At 57.7% G+C, this 18,921-nt stretch overlaps 6 protein-coding genes across 7 annotated transcripts; 3 read left to right on the top strand and 3 right to left on the bottom strand.

Annotated features, from left to right (window-relative positions):
- Positions 1-23: 23 nt before the first annotated feature.
- Positions 24-3,266, top strand: JDV02_006586 (uncharacterized protein; the record flags this gene model as incomplete). Its single annotated transcript, XM_047987997.1, has 5 exons — positions 24-890; positions 942-1,809; positions 1,870-2,677; positions 2,913-2,999; positions 3,054-3,266. The coding sequence occupies exons 2-5, from the start codon at positions 1,532-1,534 to the stop codon at positions 3,264-3,266; spliced, it is 1,386 nt and encodes a 461-aa protein (XP_047843988.1). The 5' UTR covers positions 24-890; positions 942-1,531.
- A 41-nt stretch (positions 3,267-3,307) lies between these two features.
- JDV02_006585 (uncharacterized protein) lies at positions 3,308-4,409 on the bottom strand. 2 transcript variants are annotated; one of them, XM_047987995.1, is made up of 3 exons: positions 3,790-4,409; positions 3,640-3,708; positions 3,404-3,565 (listed from the first exon to the last, which is right to left on the bottom strand). In XM_047987995.1, exons 1-3 carry the CDS (start codon positions 4,280-4,282, stop codon positions 3,552-3,554), a joined length of 576 nt encoding a protein of 191 aa, XP_047843986.1. In that variant the 5' UTR covers positions 4,283-4,409; the 3' UTR covers positions 3,404-3,551. The 2 variants fall into 2 exon arrangements, with proteins under 2 accessions (XP_047843987.1, XP_047843986.1); XM_047987996.1 differs by having other exon boundaries at positions 3,308-3,708.
- A 2,047-nt stretch (positions 4,410-6,456) lies between these two features.
- MUP1 (methionine permease) lies at positions 6,457-9,337 on the bottom strand. Its single transcript, XM_047987994.1, has 3 exons — positions 8,404-9,337; positions 7,133-8,225; positions 6,457-7,062 (listed from the first exon to the last, which is right to left on the bottom strand). The coding sequence occupies exons 1-3, from the start codon at positions 8,486-8,488 to the stop codon at positions 6,612-6,614; spliced, it is 1,629 nt and encodes a 542-aa protein (XP_047843985.1). The 5' UTR covers positions 8,489-9,337; the 3' UTR covers positions 6,457-6,611.
- Positions 9,338-11,188: 1,851 nt separating this feature from the next.
- On the bottom strand, positions 11,189-11,746 carry JDV02_006583 (uncharacterized protein; the record flags this gene model as incomplete). The annotated part of the gene is made up of 1 exon (XM_047987993.1): positions 11,189-11,746. One exon carries the CDS (start codon positions 11,744-11,746, stop codon positions 11,189-11,191), a length of 558 nt encoding a protein of 185 aa, XP_047843984.1.
- A 2,423-nt stretch (positions 11,747-14,169) lies between these two features.
- On the top strand, positions 14,170-14,493 carry JDV02_006582 (uncharacterized protein; the record flags this gene model as incomplete). Its single annotated transcript, XM_047987992.1, has 1 exon — positions 14,170-14,493. One exon carries the CDS (start codon positions 14,170-14,172, stop codon positions 14,491-14,493), a length of 324 nt encoding a protein of 107 aa, XP_047843983.1.
- Positions 14,494-15,545: 1,052 nt separating this feature from the next.
- Positions 15,546-17,774, top strand: JDV02_006581 (uncharacterized protein; the record flags this gene model as incomplete). Its single annotated transcript, XM_047987991.1, has 3 exons — positions 15,546-17,119; positions 17,175-17,549; positions 17,645-17,774. The coding sequence occupies 3 exons, from the start codon at positions 15,546-15,548 to the stop codon at positions 17,772-17,774; spliced, it is 2,079 nt and encodes a 692-aa protein (XP_047843982.1).
- Positions 17,775-18,921: the final 1,147 nt, after the last annotated feature.

Below are 18,921 nucleotides of genomic sequence, written 5' to 3'. Positions count from 1 at the left end.
GTCGCATCGTCGTCCATCGACTCCATCATCCCGCCGGCACTTCACCGCCGGGTACGACTACTATTCTTCGGCAGCGAAACCCGCGACGACATGATGATGCGACCTACATGCAGTGCAACGGAGCCATTGCGCGAGCGCAGATCCATCCCGCGCGCGAGTCAGCCGCACACGGGTGCTACTAGGCCCCCCCATCGCTGGACGCCAAGCTTAAATGCAGTCGCCCCCGCGTGGCGTTCGTTCCAGTCACAGAACTTGTCACTGACTCCGCATCTTCTCCATGGACCGGATCCGAGGTCCCTTGGGCCCCATATCCAATACTTTTAGCGGAACCGAAGTCGGCCGTGTTTACGTATTGTCAACGGCGTCTCGAGGACAGCTGGTCTGCGCAGTCAGAGAAGAGCCAACTCCCAGAACCCTTTTCTCGTTGAAATATCACAAGAAACAAGATTGCTGCGCATGTCAGCACTGATCTGTCATCAGGATGAGACGTGCGGCTCGATCCAGAAATCGGCAAATTCTGGCCAAGGCGGCATTGGTCTTCTCGGGCCGCTCTGGTGCAGCCTCTGGGCTTGCTACGCCTCACGGCCCCTGCTCACAGCTGGGCGTGGTGGTCAGCCTTTAAGCCACCGTAGGGCTTGCCAGCCATTCCCGCTTCGTCGAATGTTCCACGCCTGTGTTAGATCGCCAGGGTCCAAGGTGGCAACGGGCTGATTTCTGCACTGGGCCTGTCCGGATTCCAAACCAACTTCCTGTTCAAGATCTCAATCCTTGTTAGTGGACAATCTTCGACGAAAGCCGAGCAAACTTCGACTACTCGCTACAGGACGCCTATTGCAGCGCATAACGTAGGTATCTGACGTTGGGTGCGCCGTGGGGGCAGAGTGGCAATGGTGAGGAGCAAGCCTTGCATTGGCAGACAGACATCTGACTGTATCAACAAGGGAGCTATAATGCTGTGAGGACCACAGACTAGGACCCACGATGCCCGTTTGCGTACGGTCTTGCGATGCAACGCAACGGTAGCCGTATCGATATAAGAGTCCTGGCCGACGTAGGACATCCTCCGGGGCCCACGGTCGTCGTTGTCCGGTACGCCAACCTTGCCCGACCTTGGATGGTGTCGACCTCTTGAGACGCAAGCTTTCCTCATGTTATGGCATTGCCAATGCAACAATGCCGTCGTTACGACGGGTGGCTGCATCTTAGCTGAGTGCCACTGTTCCGCGAGCCCGAATGAAGACTTGGTCGCAGAGTGAGTGCCTGGGGCATAAACGGCTCGAGGGCAACCGGGCAGCCGAACTTGGTTGGCGTGCCGGACAACCAGCGAACAGCGTAGACGGCTCTGTTTGCTGCCCCCTATTCTCGTGTCCAAGCGAACCAAAACCTCTTCCTCACGCTTTCTCGCGTACCTGCTTTGCCCTTGTGGTGTTGCTCCCGACCGCACCCTCCCTTCAGTACCTTTCTCGTGAGCATCCTGAAGCCCCGGCATCTTTTGTGACTTTGCACTGCCTATGCGGCATTCTTTTTCGGCATGGACGATTTCAGACGCGACCGCACAAACGATGAACATGACTTTGCTGCGCTCCGATACGACTCGGCTGACTGGGGCAGCTTTGGATTCGCGTCTATCCACCACGAGGCCCCTGCACAACAACGAGCGCTCGATGAAGACCAGTGCGGACTTCCACCGCTTCTGAATACCAATGTGGTGGACTATAACTTCGCATATCTAGAACAGAGCCTGCAGTGTCCCCAACAACAGACGCAGAGGCCGATACTGCCTCCTTCGAACAATTTCCTGGCCATCCCGTACGTCCTCTGTCTGACCCTTCCTCGAAATGGGTTCTCTAATCAACGGCGATTGTATAGCAGTTATCATCAGACCGTGACACCAGAAATCATAACAAAGATTGCGAATCCGACTTTCGGCGATCACACGAGGCTGTGTCCCCTCCTCAATGAGGCTGATCACCCGTGCTACGAGCCAACTCGAATACCAGGTGGAGGCCCATCGCGACAACAGCGCGACCCGCTCAAGGTACATACAACTGATGCCCAGGAGGAGCGCGATCAATATAGTCGCTCGGTGAGCGCAGAGCATAGAGCGGAGGAACATATTGCCATCACCAGTTTCATGGAATCGACAATCAAGGAGCAGCTGAAGCGCTTCTGGAATCCTGAAGGTTATCGTGTGTTGAAACCCCGCAAGGAGCGTTTGACAATGACAGAGTACGAAACGAAGTTGGTCAACACCGGCAAAGAACAGACGGGACAATGGCAAGGACACTATCGAAGCTTGGATGAGGCAAGGATAGCCAGGATGACCCTCCAGAAAATCTACAGCAAGCCTCCCCACGAATGCACGAGCCCGGTAGACGACGACTCGTTCCCGACTTCAGACAATGCCTGGGTGAGAGTAGTAAGGCAGATCTTTGATGCCATCATGGACTGGAGGTACATTCTGGAATGGAAGAGCGCTCTTGACCGTGAGGGCAAGGCGAAGGCCATGGGGATGCTTTCCCAAAACGGCGAAGAAGAGTCATGTCCGGGCTTGGAACCTCGACCCAGTGCTTGCGATCTCGAAAAATTGCTTCCGAGTCGCGAGGAACAGCAGCGGAGGATTCTTGGTCAAGTCCCGAGCGATCAGACGATTGAGTTGGTCGCATGGGCGATAGTGGTAAATACCAGAGGCGACCGACCATGGATGATTGAAACAAGATCTGACGATATCACAGGAGGCATCGTTGTGCTCCCAGAGAGGAGAGACGCAGCTACCGACCTGGTGCGTGGCGGATGGGGCCTAGGAGCCTTTTCCTTCGTTCCAGGGACGCATAGATGCAATCAGCTTCGTGCTCAGGGTGAGTTATCAAGAGGTGTTGCTTGACGAACGGCATGCGGCTGACGAAAGATAGCACTCCAAGCAGCTTGTCAAATCCATCCTTACGGCAGGCGATGGTTGGAAGCTCAGGATTGTCAACGCTCCAAGGAAGGAATTTCGGGTGAGTTTTCCGAAACGGCTGGCATCGATGGACATGGCTAATCACGAACATCAGGCAAAAGGAAACAACAGGCGCGTGAATGCTGCCAAGGAGAGGCAGCGACAAGGCCTAAGCCAACTTCGAGATCAGGAGGAAGGGTTGGCCACTGGATCTCGGGGTATGAATCAGACGCCAGGCCCCGTGCCGCGCGGACAAGGCTGCCGCACGGGGAGCCGGGAGGAGACGGAGAACGGACAGGCCCCGGGCGAGCCATCGCTCGGCATGTGATGGACGAGACGTCGGCGTTAGGTGCGAACCGCGGTTCTTGTGTGTGAATATTGGCTGTGTTCAGCTCTTGTTTAGATGGGCTGCGGTGCTATGTATAAGAAATTGATTAGGCCAAACCCAGACGAATCATGACATCCTAACACCGTGCGCCCAAAAACCGGTTTGCTTGCATATGTCAACAGATCTGCCTCCCAGTCCCCATCTACCGGCGAACGCATTGGTGTGAGCCTGCGGCCCGCAAGGCTCCATCCCCGTCCTGTTGATCGAACTGGCGGCTCGTTTTGTCTATGTAGAGTCGCCTACTACGGCCATGTGGGTGTCAGCGACGCGCATACAAAGCAAATGGGTCGCCAAGGTAGAGTGCTGCCCGTACGTGTCTGTATCTGCCGCATGCTGGTGTCAAACACCATGAAGCCGTCACCCAGGGCGTCCACACCGGTGCCTTGGGTCAACGGAGAGAAAGAGTCAGCTGTCAGGAGCCAGATGATAAGGGAGGCTGCTACTGCTGCTGCTGCTCGCTCACCTGAGAGGGCGCTGCCCCGTGTCAGAAGCAGCACGGATGTGACGGAAGAGGAAGAGGAGGAGGAGGAAGAGGCGGCGTCGTGGTCTTCAGCCGGGTCCTCGACGCATACGGCCATTTCGCGCACCGCTGCGGTGGCGTCGCACTCGAGGCATGATGGGGAGCCGCAACAGCTCGAGCCTGCTCCTGCTGTTGTTATCGTTGTAGAGTCGACAGACTCTCTCCTGCTGTTCGTTCCGCCGCCGCTCGTGGCGCTGCTACCGCGCTGACAGCCGCTGCTGTTGCTGCTTGTGCTGCTGTCGCTATGCTGACGTCGTGGATAGACAGCGCCACCGACACCGCCGCCACCGCCGCCTCCGTTCCGGAGCAGGGCGGCCATCTGGCGCCGAGACGGGGTGGGATGGGTCGTGGTGCTGTCGGGGCCGAAGAGCGTGGGGAGGTCGCCGACGACGGGGCAGACGGTGAGGAGGCTCGTCGCGAGTGCCGAGGCGGCCATGGCTATCGCAGGGAGCGAGACTGATGTCGACGCATGTGGTGGGGGATAAGGAAACAAAGTGGAGGACGGTAACAGAGATAAGAAAGGGCAGTTGGGCGAGACGAGACAGATGAGGAGGAGGAGGAGGAGGAGGAGGAGGAGGAGGCTGTATATGTATTGTATTGCAGGTTGCTCTGGTCAGACTCCCGGTCCCCTTCCACCCCCTGGGCGGTTACGTCAAAAGCAGGAGAGAGAAGAAGACATGTACAGCCCTGCAGGCACGATGATAAGAGACGACGACGTCGGAAGCATGCTGGTGTGCATCAACAAGCCTCCATGTACGTAGCCCCGTACGAGTAGCACGCAGTACGCACACTAAGTGAGTCCTACCCTCGGAATGGCCCCACGAGAGCCGGACTCCGGGGTATGGCCTTAAACTTGCTTGCTCGCTCCGTTGAAGCCTAATAAGGGGGGGGGTCTCTGTACTCAGGAGGGAGCGAGTGGTCTCTCGGCGGTTTACGCTTCGAGCCTACGGTCGATGCACCAGACGGCGTTCCCCTGTAACCGAATCCCTGGGGCCACACACAGAGTTGGCCGACATGGGGCTGCAATTGCTCGGCGGCGCCTATTTCGAGCTCTGCTGGGGATTATGTTTCTGTTTCTGCCGAGCCCGGGCCGACGGACGTGTTGGGATGTCTCTTGATGTACTTCATTCGAAGTATACCATAGCTGGTCGACTGACGAGAACCGCCGTGCGCGCTTGCAGATGATGTAGTTGGTGGAAGGCAGCTCGATGGGTACATGCCCGCCCCCCTCCCCTGACATTGTCGCCAGTTCTTTTCATGCCGTTGATAATCAGCTCGTGAACAGAAAGGTCGAGCCATAAGGGCAGGCACAACTGAGCGACTGGTGATTGAGGTGGTGACTGCGAGGCACGAAAACCCCCACCATCGCCTTCGGCTGCGGACTTTTAGATTAACTCGTGGAGTCGGCCGCCGAGCCGCCAACAAGCAGCCCCATCATCAAAACGTCAATCGATCCCTTGGCGCGGCGTCTGTTTGGCCCTGTCGTCGCCCAACAGGCAGGCACGGCAGGCAGGGGAGGGGGGGGGGGGGCGTCATGCGCCGTCAGCAACCAGATGCGCCACCAGTCAGTCAGTCGTTGCGGCTGGAGGAGATGCGGGAGGGATGCAGGGGCAGGGGAAGGGGATGCAACTCTTGCGCGGATGGCGGGCCAGTGAAGCGAGCGGGGCGCGGCGTGGGAGGGAGCGATCGGCAAGATGCCTTTCCGGATGTGATTTCTATACGAGTATAGCGACCAAGCGCGGGATGGGGGGGGGGCTGAACAAGCGCGCGTGGGGATGATGATGACTTGTGATGATATGATGGGCGACGATGAGGGATGATCAATTGATGGACGCTCACTCACTTGCTTAGCCGCGATGATGAAACCTTTGCACCTTTGCTCCCGACATTTGATCGCAAGGGAGGAGGGGGGGAGTGGAGGGACGAAAGGGGAATATGTGAACCTCTGCCACCCTGTTCCCACGCCCGTTGTCGTTCTGTCTGTCTGCCTGTCTGCATGGATATGAATGGATGAACGGGCATGGTAATGGCCCAAGTCTTACACACCACCGCTCCTAGCGAGATGGCTATGCTCTCCTCGGCCGCGAATACGCGTGTTTGGGATCATCGCGATGTCCTCTGCTGACATCAGAGCAGCGACGGAACCAGACGGACACCCACTCACCTATCCACCCCCATTGACGACCGGGCTCGTGTATGTATAGCAGATATTTGGGGTTTTTGTTTTTTGCGTGCTGACTGCACTCACTCACCGGGCACTAAGTTAATTACCATTCACCATTCATTCACGCCATCAGCCCGCCTCGGGAGTCTTTAAGCCAATCTGCAGGCGGGGAACGAGATGAGCCTGAATGAATGACCGCACGACGAAGGGGGGGGGGGGGCAAATGTGAATGAGTGCTGTGCGAGGCTGGCTGGCGGGCGGCCCTGCGAGAGCCAGCGAGCGGCAGGCAAGGAAAAGCCACGTCGGTAGGCGCGTGCATGAGTGCAGAATGATGCATTTGCGGTGATGCACGTGAGGGCTTTCGGCAAGTGCAGTGTCACGTCATTGCTGTGGGTGATGCTGATGAACGATATCGAAACTTGATGGGTAGTGCTGCGTCTCAAGCCCGGGCACGCATTTGCACTCAGTTACATGTGTTGGTCAAGGTTGAAAAGAGTCATTGACAATATACATCATCTTCATTATGCTTTCATTATATATGATTCGCTTGTTTGTTGAAAACGAAAAAAGGGAAAAAAGAGACTCGCTGCACCTTGGCGCGTCAGTCTCTCCGTTCCTCCCTGCCGGTCGTCGTCCCGTAGTCCACGGGGGCTGCGTCGTCCTTGATGCTATCCCCCAGCGGCCGGGTGGAAAACTGCGTCCTCTCCCACCCGTCGATGTCGTCGACGACGGTCTCGCGGACGAGCTCGTAGCGGCCGACCCAGGGCAGCAGCTTGGCCCATATCAGCCAGTAGACGCCACCGGCGAAGATGATGCCGAAGCCGACGACGCAGTGGATGTAGTAGGGTAGGGAGTCGTAGACGCTCTGGCCCTCCTCGGGCGGGATGAATGGCGCGACGACGAGGTAGATGTTGCTGAGGAGGAAGAAGATGGCGACAGGCAGGGACGCCTTGAGCGGCGGGTTCCAGTTCCACGCGGCGCGGTGGCGGTAGAGGTGGATGAGGGCGCCGGCGACGAAGACGTTGATGATGGCGAGGGGGTATGAGATGAGGCTAATGGTATCGCTGGTTAGCAGCACGACTCATGAGACACGGATAGAAGGGGGGCGGGGTTTCTTCTTACTTGAGGACAAAGTTGTAGGCGTCGCCGGCGGGCGGGGCGACAATGGTGATGACGGTGACAATGTAGTGCTCGGTGAGACCGGCGAGCGGGGCGTTGAAGGGGCGGTTGCTGGCCCAGAAGCGGGAAAAGGGCAGGATGCCCTCGCGGCCGAGCTCCTGAACGAGGCGGCCCTGGGAGAAGATGACGCTAAGGACGTTGCCAAAGGCGGAGAGGGCGACAAAGACGCTCATGGCGCGCTCGGCGGACTCGCCAAACATGTTGCGGAAGAGGGAGGCGGCGACGAGGCGCTTGGCCTCGAGGATCTCTTCCTTGGAGACGCCGGCAAAGTAGGAGATGTTGGCGAGCATGTAGAGGACGGAGATGCTGCCGAGGGCGAGGGGCGCGGCGAACTTGAGGGTGCGGGTGGGGTTCTTGGTCTCGGAGAGGGCGTAGTTTGCGTTGCTGTAGCCGACGAAGCTCCAGATGACGTTGTAGAGGGCCATGACGACGCCGTAGCCGCTGCCGGTGGTGCCGTCAAAGGCGTGGTGGAAGTTGTTGACCTCGCGGACCTTGGGGAGGTTGACGAGGGGCGCGATGATGATGACGACGATGACGAGGATCTTGAGGACGCCGAGGACATTCTGCAGGCGGATCCCCCACTTGAGCGCGGTGCCGTGGATGAGGAACGCGGCGGTCAGACAGCCGAGGGCGATGCCGCGCTTGTTCCAGTCCGTCACCTCGACGCGGGCGGCGTGCAGGATGTACTCGCCGAACATGACGGAGTTGCCGGCGGCCCAGCCCAGCAGCAGCACGTAGCCCGTGTACAGGCTGGTGGTGAGGAACCGCGGGCTGCGGTAGACGTACTCGAGGTAGTTTTTCTCGCCGCCGTTGCGCGGGAGCCCCGTGCCGAGCTCCATGTAGACGGCGGTGCCGGCGGCGGCGATGCAGATGCCCGCCACCCACATGAAGAGCGAGAGCCCGACGCTGCCGCAGAGGGCGAGGATGGTGCCGGGCGTGGCGAAGATGCCGGTGCCGATGATGCGGTTGAGGATGAGGAGCGCGGCCGACGGGATGCCGATCTGGCGCTTGTTTTCGCGTGCAATCTCGAGGCGGCCTGGAGCATTGTCAAGTGTCAGCCGTGGTCTTTCTTTCTTTCTTTCTTTCTTGGCTGCTGCTGCTGCTGCTTGGGGTGGGGGACCGTTGGAGAAAAGAGAGTCAAGCCGAGATTTGCGAGGGAAAGAGATGGAGTGTGTGTGTGTGTGTGTACGTGAGGACATGTATACTGTACGTACCGACTTCGGTGTCGTTGGTGGCCGAGGCAGAGTCGCTGCCGGCGGCCACCTTGACGGCGTCGTGGTCCACGTTGGTGAGGCCCATCCTTGCGCGCGCGCAAGAGGACTGAACTGCGCTTCGTCTCGTGTCGTCTCGTCGATCGAGGTGGCGAGTGGTAGGATTTTTTTCGTTTCGGCACACGAGGTGATGGTCTTATGTGACGCCGAGGACGACAGTCGTCTTGTCTCCCTTAGGAGAGCAAGAGCAAAAATAAAGATGCCGACTACCGCGGACCGACGGCCATGCAGAAAAGAAAAGCTACAACGCGATGCAAGAAGAAATAACGTCCACGTCGTAGCAAATAATCCTACCCAAGCATCAAGATCCGGGGGAGAAGGAGGAAAAGCAAGTGGTGTGTGCCAACGCTAGCATCCCGCACCCCAAGTCCTTATATATAACTGACCTACTAAAAGCTCTATTCATGCTCGACGTCGTGTGTCCACGCCACCCGCCCATGAATGAGAAGCTTCTTGTTCTAGTACCAAGTTTACTACCGCAACGAGGCGGTCGATGGAGGGTCCGTTGCGGGTCGCGGGCGATGGTGCCATCGCCCCCCTCGGGTCACGACTTTGGATGCATTATTATTATATGCTAATGAATCGGGGCTGAAAGCAGCCATTGCCGCCCCGTCGTCTGTTCCACCAGTCCATTCCTTCATGTACAAGTACGTAGCTGGGTTTCTCCTCGGCGAGGTGATGTTGATCGAGCAGCACCCCGTCACACAATGTCTTCCAGAATTTCCAGAAAAAAAAAGGTTTCAGAAAAAAAAAGCCCTGTCTGCATGGCGCAAGCCACCCGCAGTGGAAGCCGTTGGAAAATGTGGTAGGGCATCCTCCCCTGTCCGTGCTGTCTGCCGCCCGCCGCCGGCACGTGGGATCAGCGAGGCCCAGACAACCTTACCATGCCCTTCTGCCAGAGGCTCGGCTTTTAGCGCCCATCTTCAGTGGCCCTGCCCTGTGCCAACATGGAGGGGACAAGGAGGGGCGCGGCAGCCAACGGCCGGGCAGCGTCCCCATCCATCCCTGGCTCTTGGCCCGATGACGCGATCGGAGCGCTCCCGGTCAGCGACCAATCAGCGCGCCGCTCGCTGCAAAATTTCACCACCAAAGAGTCAGACGGATTTGATGCCCGGCGGCAGTGGCAGTGACAAGCGGCGGAGGCTCGATTAGGTATTAGCTTTGTGGCTACTTGCCAGACCTGCGTGAGTCTGTCTGTCTGTCTGTTTGTCTGAATGACTGACCACCCGGCTGGCTGGCCGGAAGATACATAATTGTGGCTGCAGCTCCAACATGCGGCACATGCATGGAACGTTTGGTGGAAGCCTACCTGCCTGCATGGCCATCCATCCATTGTTTCTCTGCAATGGACGGGCATGGTGCTCACGAGCTGGGAAAGTGGCGGCTTGCCCTCCCTGTCTTGCGTCCCGCTTTCTTCTTCATCAGCGTCGCGTGCTGCTAGCTGCTCCGCTGCCCCCTCCCTCCCCAGCTGGTCATGGCGAGCCGCGATGGAGGCGCGGGAGATCACCTCATCTTTATTCCACGTAGTGCATACGCACGCACTTCTTTTTTTATCCCTCTACTAGCGCCGTTGTGGAACGACAATGGGCTGCTTCTAGAAGCGGGCCGATCATCATGCGTGCCAGATGCAGTGTCGGCTTGCTGATACGACAAAGTAGCTACGGTAGGTAGCACAGGAGATCTACGTACTTCGTACGTAACGTACGGTATACTTCGTACATACGAACTGCTCTGACGGGCTGTGGCTCCGGCAAACAACAAAGACCGCGAGCATGCATCGGGGTTCCAAGGCCGCCGGCCCGCATTATTACTACTTCGCAGGTCGGGATTTTTTGCTCTCATCCTGTCTCGTGTGGATTTGGCCCATCTGGCCATGCGCGACCCACGCGCGTCCGCGCCGTTGCGATGCTGGCTGCTCGTCTCCGACCCAACCCGATGCTGACGGACGGACTGAACGACGGACTGGCTCGCTGACTGCAGCAACGCCCACGGGTCGGGCTCGCATGATACTGCCGATGGCGTGCTCGCGTTGCCAAACACTTGACCCGGCCGGGAACGAGACCAGCTACCTCGGACTGTCGAACGGCGAAACTAGCATTCGTGAGATGCCTTGTTCGGGCTCGGTCAGGTTCTGGATGCCGCCCTCGCAAGTACGGCAGTTATTCACCTCTTTCGCCGCGGGGTAGCGATGTGTCGTATATATGCGACATAATTTTGGGGCTTGCATGTCGGTTACAGCATAATTGCCATGCTGAGGCCCGTAGGTATGGATCCTTACACTGACCAGCATGATTCGATGAACAACAGGTGGGTAGGCACCTGCTCGTTGCCAAGAACAGAGATCGCCAAGCCTGTCACTGTGTGGAGTACATGGCCGTTTGGATACTATCATTTTCCCATTAATCGTAGCAGCGTTCCGCCACCGTCTATATATTTTTGCCCCTCCGGGTATAAGTCATGATCATAAGGAGCGTTATCGGTCATCGTGTAGGTGTGATGCCGAGAGTGAATGCTGAAGCTCACGCCAGCCGCGCAAACAAATTCCCCAAAATACCATCAGCAGTCTAGTCGCATCCTCTCGCCTGTTCAAACGCCATTTTTTGTCGAGTGACGGGAGCGTGTCATTGCGCGTAGACCTAAAAATCGCCATACCGCCGCCGCCGCAGCTGTTGCTGCTACTACTACTGTGACGGGAGGGCTGGCACCATGCTGTGCATATAGTCTGTCTCTAGGCGACGCCACTCATCTCCTTGATGGGCGCCTTGACGGTGACCTTGTGGCAGTCGACGTTGCGCGACGAGTAAAATTGGCCGGGCTTCCAGTCGGGGTTCTGCCAGTTGGTGGTGGTGCACGTCAGGTTGAGGATGACGCCGCCGCGGGCGTCGAAGCGGCTGCCCTCGCCGGGGCAGTTCCACGTCTGGTTGAGCTTGAGCTCGCTGGAGGCGCGGGAAAAGGTGAAGGAGGCCTTGTCGCCGCTGCCGGCGGGGACGTCGCAGTTGTAGATGAAGTTGCCGTAGAAGAAGTCGCTCAGCTGGTTGGACTGGGCGGAGCAGACGGGGCGGTAGGACACGACGGGGTTGGAGAGGGTGAAGTTGACGTAGCCCCACGAGTTTTGGTGCGCGGGCGTGGTGAACATCTCGGACGAGTGGAAGTCGAAGTCGTGCACCGTCCAGGCGGTGACCTTTGTGGACTGCGACGTGCATCGGTTGTGGTTGTCGACGCCTGCTGTTGGCGCCGCGAGGGCTGCCGCGCCGGCGAGGACGACGGTTGTGAGCAGGGACAGCATCTTGTCTTGTTGTGTCGTTTTGTTTTGTTTTGTTTTTGTTTGTTGTTGGGAGGGAGAGAGCCTTTCGACGCGTCGAAAGTGGATAAGGTAGATAGCAGGGTGCGAGGGGGCTCAGTCGTCCTTTAGGGGGAGGGATACGGAGATGAAGAGAGGGAGGGAGAGAGGGAGGGATACAAGTGTGTGTCGAGTGTGCAACTCGAAAAAGAGTCTATAGGAGTAGGAGAGGCTGCGAGGGAAGGAGCTGAGGTCGTCGAACTCGTGTCCCGGGGCCGTGCTCTTATACATGAGGGAGGGAGACGGTCTGGTCGGTTCGCACTAGAGCCCGTGGGCGGAGAATCATGCCTTGCCGTGAGTGAGGAGGGAGTCGGCTCGGCTAACATGTACGTACTCTAACGTGTTATGCAGTGCGGCGGTGACGAGCCGTTGCCCGACTGCCTGTGCGAGGCGCGGAGGGGGAGAGAAAAAAAAAATCGTCCGTGATGCGCAAGAAAGCGCGTGGCGAGGAAGAGCCCTGGACTGGCGTGGGCCAAGATGTCATGACGTAGCAACGGGCTCGTATCGGTGATGCAGCGGTCAGGCCAGCGCAGGCCGGACCGGGCGGGCGAGCTGATCATTGAGCTGGGTTGGCTGCTGCTATGGATGGAGCTAGCTGGCTGGCTGGCAAGCTGCCCGTGCTGTAAGGTAGTGCTGGGCTGGCTTGGCTGCGTTCATACCTTAGTAGTTAGTACAGGGACTATACGGAGCATTGTAGGTGCTGATGGAGGGGGGAGGTGGGGGTGGGGTTCGGGTTCCCGCCCTGGACCCTGACTGCCCCGACTTTTGATGGAGCCTGCAGTGGATGCCCTGGACCGCTGCCGTTTTTTTTGTGCCCCTCCCCCCGGCGCGGGAGATGGCTTGTTGGGTCCGCTGCGTGCGCATCCATCCATCAACGCAGTCGGGATGCGCGCTCAGCTCGCGATCCAGAGCGCACTCTGCCTGCAGGTGGACAATGGGGCAGGGCAGGGCACGGCACCGGCTTGAGCCCTCGGTACCAACGTCCGAGACATGGCAAAGGTACGGTAGCATTTTGTGCGAGTGATATTAATAGCCTCTTCTTCCCCCGCCAGCGGTCGGTCGGTCGGGGCGGAGGACATGAGCATGTAACTTAATGTTGGTGTGTGTGTGATGTGTGGTGGGTGGTTAGTACATACTAGCAAACTACCTTAGTAGGTGGGTGAGGTGTGTCCTGCGATCGGCACTTGGGAAGGCTGGGTCCTCGTATTCCCCTCTTCAGCCGCCGGCACCTCAAAGTGGGTTACAGACCAAGCACTACAATCCCCAAGGTACGTACGTTACTTACGTTACTTCTTTTGTAGTACATGTCATGAACGTCCAGCCAAGAGCGCCGTTGCCGCATTGACCGCCCTCTTGCTTGGCCGGCTCCGCATCGACAAACACCTACGCAGCCAGGCAGGCAGGCAGCCTACGTAGCCGTCGATGCGTGACGTGCATTTGCCGCTGGCACGTGCGGTCGTGGCTGGGCGGGCAGTCCATGAACTAACGTACAGTACCAACGAGAAGATTCAACGTGTACATATAGGTATGAAGCAGCTCTCTCCCTTGGCTGTCGAGAACATCGTGACGTGTCCATGCGACAACACGACGGGCTGAGTTCCGGCGAGCAGGAGCGGCAGTACATCGTATTCTTTTTCCATCGCAACGATTCGTTCGTCCGGCACTCGTCGTCCACCATTACACTTGCAGCATCCAGTCTACGCCGTATGGCATGCCGCACAGGTCATCGTACGACCGCATCGGCCCGCCCAGATGCATGCATGCACGTCACTGGTGTCTCCGCTTACCGAGGGCACAGACCCGGCGTCGCCGGTTGTCGCGCCTGAGTACTATGATACTACCTACTTAGTAGTTAACGTAAGTATGTACCATAGGTAGGTACGTGCATGGAACGACGCACGTTGCACCGCCCGACGGGCCGCATGAATATTGATCGTGAGCGGCGCGTGCATCTTATCTGCGCAGATTTCCGCACCAGTCGCCATTGAACCTTGTTGCTGGCACCATGAAGACGCCCACGTCCACCGCCATGTCTGTTTTTCCACACTCAAAACGGCCCTCTAGCGGGTAACGTATTGGCAAGTAGGTTTAGTACTAGTTTCTCAAGTGATATCATGGCAAGCACAGCAGCATGACCGTGGCGGTCATGCGACGGCCGATACGGACTGGCCCGGCCGAAACCAGCGGCCGCCCCGACGATACGGATAGACTAGGTACAGTATACAAACGTAGGTATGGCAAACGTGGCCCAGCCCTGCTGCAGTCATACATACATACCTGCGTAAGGTATCTCCCTACGTGCATGCGTCTCTCTTCTAAGCGGCGCTGGGCTGCATGCTTACCTGCCCAGTAACCCCCCCCCCTCCGGGATGGATGGCTGGGTGCCGGACCCAACATCGTGTCAGCTCGGCACAGGCTCACTCTCTGTCTCCCCCGCCATCTCTTTCTCGGTCCAGAGCGGGCTACGCCGGTGCCTGCTGGTCAACAGCCGCGGTGGAGGGTCCAGAAGCTCGTATTCGTCCACGAATAGCGAGCAGCGGCAGACAAACTCTCGCCTCGCACGCGGATCGATCCCGACGATGCCTGGATCGGTCAAGGGCAGATCCGGCGACCCGGACCCCGTCCCGGCTTTCCGGGGATGGTCCCTGTTTTCCCTTGCTTGGCGAGATGCCGCCAAGTTCAAAGGTTGCTGAACAATACATATCTTGTGCGCTTTGGAGTCTCTCCCCCGGGCGCTCCATTGGATGTGGCCGCTATCGGAGCCTAGCGCACGAGTTAATCGGGAAGGAAAAAAAAAATCAAATTCCGCAAAGTCTGCTCGGTTTGTGCAACTCGACGCTTGGGGGAGCGTCGCATCTGGAACGTGGGACGCTGTGCAACCGTGAGTCTGACATGCACACGACCAACGCCCCCGCGCGCGCACAGGCTAGGTATGGTTCGTTTGCATTGTTCCGAGCCCTGCGTGCCCACCGCGGCTCCGAGCCGGTGGCCTAATGTTACCGAACCGTTGCCACTCACTGAGAGGGGGGAGGAAGCACCAGTACCGCCCGAGAGGAACGTTGGCGCTACGTAGCTACCCGTCTTGTTCCTGGAGAGCTTCGGTGGGGCGCTTGTCCACGGCCGCTTGCTGTGCGATCCGAAGACGTCGTTGTTTTGCCGCCGGCCGCCGCCAGCTCACGATCGGGTGAAGTGACTCGAAACCGCTCAACGAGAACCGCTTCGTCAATGTTCTGGAGACGTGCCAGGCCCTCGAGGACCCTTCGCTCCTCTGTCTAGCTCCCCAACGACAAGTCCAGATCTTCTTCTTCAGCGCTTCACTCACCCCGCCCTCAGTTGCGGCGGTGGGGCTATCGACATGTTTCGTACAAACAATGATCAACACCACATGGCACGCTGATTGGCATACCATCAGGATAAAGTGTATCCAGGCTCACATCGACGGAGTGGGGGTTCCACGGCTACGAGGGGAAGGGGAAAAAGACACATCAGCATCTTGCTGTGCGCTATTTAGCCGTAGATGCGTGGTCCATCTGATTCCATGAATCAATCATTCTCACGAGGCAACAAAGAAGCAGCGACGACTCGGTGGCTCCTTCCAGTCGTCGGATCTGTCGCACTTTCCTCATTCGTACGCCCAATAAACTGCCCCGCGACCGGTCAAGTTACTCGACTGTCGAGACAAAACCCTTGGTCTACGATCCTCCGCTCGCCGCCTCCTCCTCCTCCGGCACAACGGCACTTGACCATGCAAACAGGCGCACCGCAATACCCCCGTCCCGATTTCGAGCGCACGCGGCTCAAGTGGCAATCACTCAACGGCCAATGGGACTTTCTGTTTGACGACGACGATGTTGGCCTCATCCGCCAATGGCCCAACACGGGCGTCCCGGACGAGGTGACGTTGGACTCTCAGCCATCTGCGAAACAAACGGGCGCCGGGTCCGACAGTGACTCCATCGTACAGCGCATCGCAGCCGGCACCCAGGATCTCTTTCAGGGCAACGTCCTCGCCCGCAGCGCCGCCGCCGCACACCGCAAGCTGGCCATCACCGTGCCGTTTGTGTTCCAGTGTCCCGCCTCGGGCATCAATGACCGGGGCGTTCATGAGGTGCTCTGGTATGAGCGCCAGATCAGCGACCTGCGCAGTTCAGAAGAGAAGAGCCAAGGGCAGCGCCTGCTGCTGCGATTTGGAGCTGTCGATTACGAGGCTACGGTCTGGATCGATGGCCGCCTCGCCGGTTCGCATCGCGGTGGGCATGTGCCCTTCGAACTGGACATTACCGATATGATCAATGCCACAGAAGCAGCGAGCCCATCGCATCGGCTGACTGTGAGGGTATATGACTCTGCGTATGACCTCACCCAGCCCCGCGGTAAGCAGTACTGGGGTGCGAAGCCCGAAAGCATCTTTTACACCCCCTCGGGCGGCATATGGCAGTCGGTCTGGCTCGAAGTCGCTCCGCCCGCACGTCTAGCGGATAGCAGCCACGGGACCGTTCTTAGATCCAATGACATTGAGGCGGGAACGTTGTCTTGTCATATTGCCGTTCAAGGGCGGCGCGCAGGGCAGGCATGTGCAGTCGAGGTTGAGGCAGCCTATGCTGGAGTGACGGTGGCCAAGACAGAGCGCACAAGCCTCCCAAGGGAGAAGAACTCGGTTGATGTAGATCTTGGGATGCGATTGACACAGAACCAGCTAGCCGAGCTGCCACAGACTGCTCTTGACAAGGCCCCAGTGAGCTCCCCCCAGTGCTGGCGTAATGGCCTAGCCCTATGGTCGCCAGAGCATCCACTTCTCTATGACTTGACGATCCGTCTCCTCGGTGGCTCAAACAACACCTTGGACGAGGTCAAAACGTCAACGGGCATGCGGTCAATCGACTGGTCTCGCGGCGACGGCTTCTGGAGGCTCAACGGCAAACCCTACTTTCAAGCTCTGAACCTGGACCAAGGCTACTGGAAGGAGACATTCATGACCCCGCCCACAGATGACAGCACCAGAGTCGACATCGAACTGGCTAAGCGTATGGGCTTTAACGGCTGCCGCAAGCACCAAAAGGTGGAGGACCCAACGTTTTATTATTGGGCGGACCGTCTCGGGTATCTTGTATGGGCGGAAATGGCCAACTCGTATCAATTCAGCGCCGAGTATGTCGACCGCTTCAATCAAGAATGGACCGAGTCAGTCAGGCTGGCCATAAACCACCCCTCGGTGGTGACCTGGACCCCGGTGAATGAGAGCTGGGGATACACCTCGTTAGGTGTCAAGGAGAGCGCTGAACAGCGAGACCACATCCGTGCGCTATACCACCTGACCAAGTAAGCCTAGAAGACTAAGCAACGGTTTTGGTGTTCGTAGATGCTGACAAAGTAGGACTCTTGACCCCACGAGAAGCATCAACGACAACTGCGGCTGGGAGCACGTACTGACTGACCTCACGACGTTCCACGACTACAGTGATGGGCCAGAGCTGGAGAGGACCTGCGCTAGCCGCGACCTTATCCTCGGGCCCAAAGCTGGCCGCGACATGTTCGTGGGCGGTGTGCAACACAAAGACGGAGCGCCCATCATGTGTACTGAGTTTGGCGGTGTCAACATTGCGCCTGCCACTGCCACGCAAGGCGACAATGATCGCAACTGGGGCTACACGACGGCCAGCAATGCCGATGATTTGCTGCAACGATTCGAGAGACTGGTCAAAGCCGTGACCAAGGGCGGAATTTGCTGCGCCTTTGTCTATACGCAACTGTAAGCTCGATAGCGATCCGCCGCTTGCTCGATTTTGCGACTTGAGGCCGTGGATGGGAACCAGACAGGACGAGTAATGCTGACCACCCGATTAGAACTGACATTGAGCAAGAAGCAAACGGCCTGTATACCTTTGACAGGAAGGAAAAGTTGGATTCTGCCAAAGTCAAGAAGGTCATGGACCAGGCTTTACAGCTCTTTTACGACAAAGTAGCGGGTCTGTAACCGTACTCGTATCGAAGGAAGAACAGATGGATATGGACTTATTCCTAGATTTAGTCATTGCCTCGTCAATGTGACTCATGACCGGTCTCATAATCATAGTAAAAGAAGCAAAGGCAGCGGAACCCTGTACATGCTGCATGGAGTAAGTGGTAGCTGGTAGAGCAACCTGGATGCATGGTTGATGCGCAAACGTTCACGGACTACGAGAGCAGTTGCGCAAGTTTAGGGAACCATCTATATATACTCCGTGCACAATGCTCTAGCCGGCAGGAGTCGAGCACTTACAAATTCCAAGACGACAACCCAATCGACAAGATCTCACACCGAAACCCCTGCAAGTAAAACCGAGGCAAATCGAAGTCGTGCCCGTAGCGACCATGTCACACCCACCCGCTTGCGTGCCACTCACTCCGGGCCCCTCGCCCCCCAGCGGTGTGGTACTGCCTAGTCTGGACAATACGACACTGACGAGCCCTGATTCATGCTCAGAGAAAGAAGGAGCATCCAGGGACGCGATTTTCTTGTGTCAATGCTCGACCTGCATCTGCAGGAACCGTGTGACGATGAAGTACGCGTTCCTGTGCAACGCTTGCATGAACAAGGGCCACATGCAGGCGATTTGACGTGTCGAGCCGACTGGACTTACTACTGCCTGGCGCTTATGTGTTTGTTCGGTTCAGTCGTGCCTCGGATAAGGGCTCTTCAATTCATGTTGTATCGGGCTCAGTCAACGGACCCGGATCGATAGAAGTATAAATAACATGGTATTTTAATATTGATAGTTTGCCTTACGTTGGGAACGGAGATGCAAGTGTAGTACATTTTAATCCATAATCCGTGTTCATACATCGCACTGGTTTCAATGTTGCAAGGGGCTAATGCTTTTCCGGGCCACAAGAGCCTTGATTTTCTATCTGTTGTTGGGACCTATGCCCCCTATATATACGCATTTGAGGTCCGTCTATAGGGGCTGCATGACGCCTAGCTGGGCTAGCTGTAGGGGATGTATGACCCGTAGCCAGGGGTTGTGATGATATCAATGACCCCTATATGCGGGCTGCCTCCACATGTGCTGCTGCAGCCACGGGCCATGCAACATTCAAGCTGTTGTGGATCGGTCAGCCTCCCAGTTGGCTGGCTCTTTCAC

The sequence above is a fragment of the Purpureocillium takamizusanense genome, chromosome 6 (assembly GCF_022605165.1).
Source record: "Purpureocillium takamizusanense chromosome 6, complete sequence".
Classification (NCBI taxonomy): Eukaryota; Fungi; Ascomycota; class Sordariomycetes; order Hypocreales; family Ophiocordycipitaceae; genus Purpureocillium; species Purpureocillium takamizusanense.
Note: the sequence above shows the minus strand (reverse complement) of the source record. Positions and strands in the feature narration are given on the sequence as shown.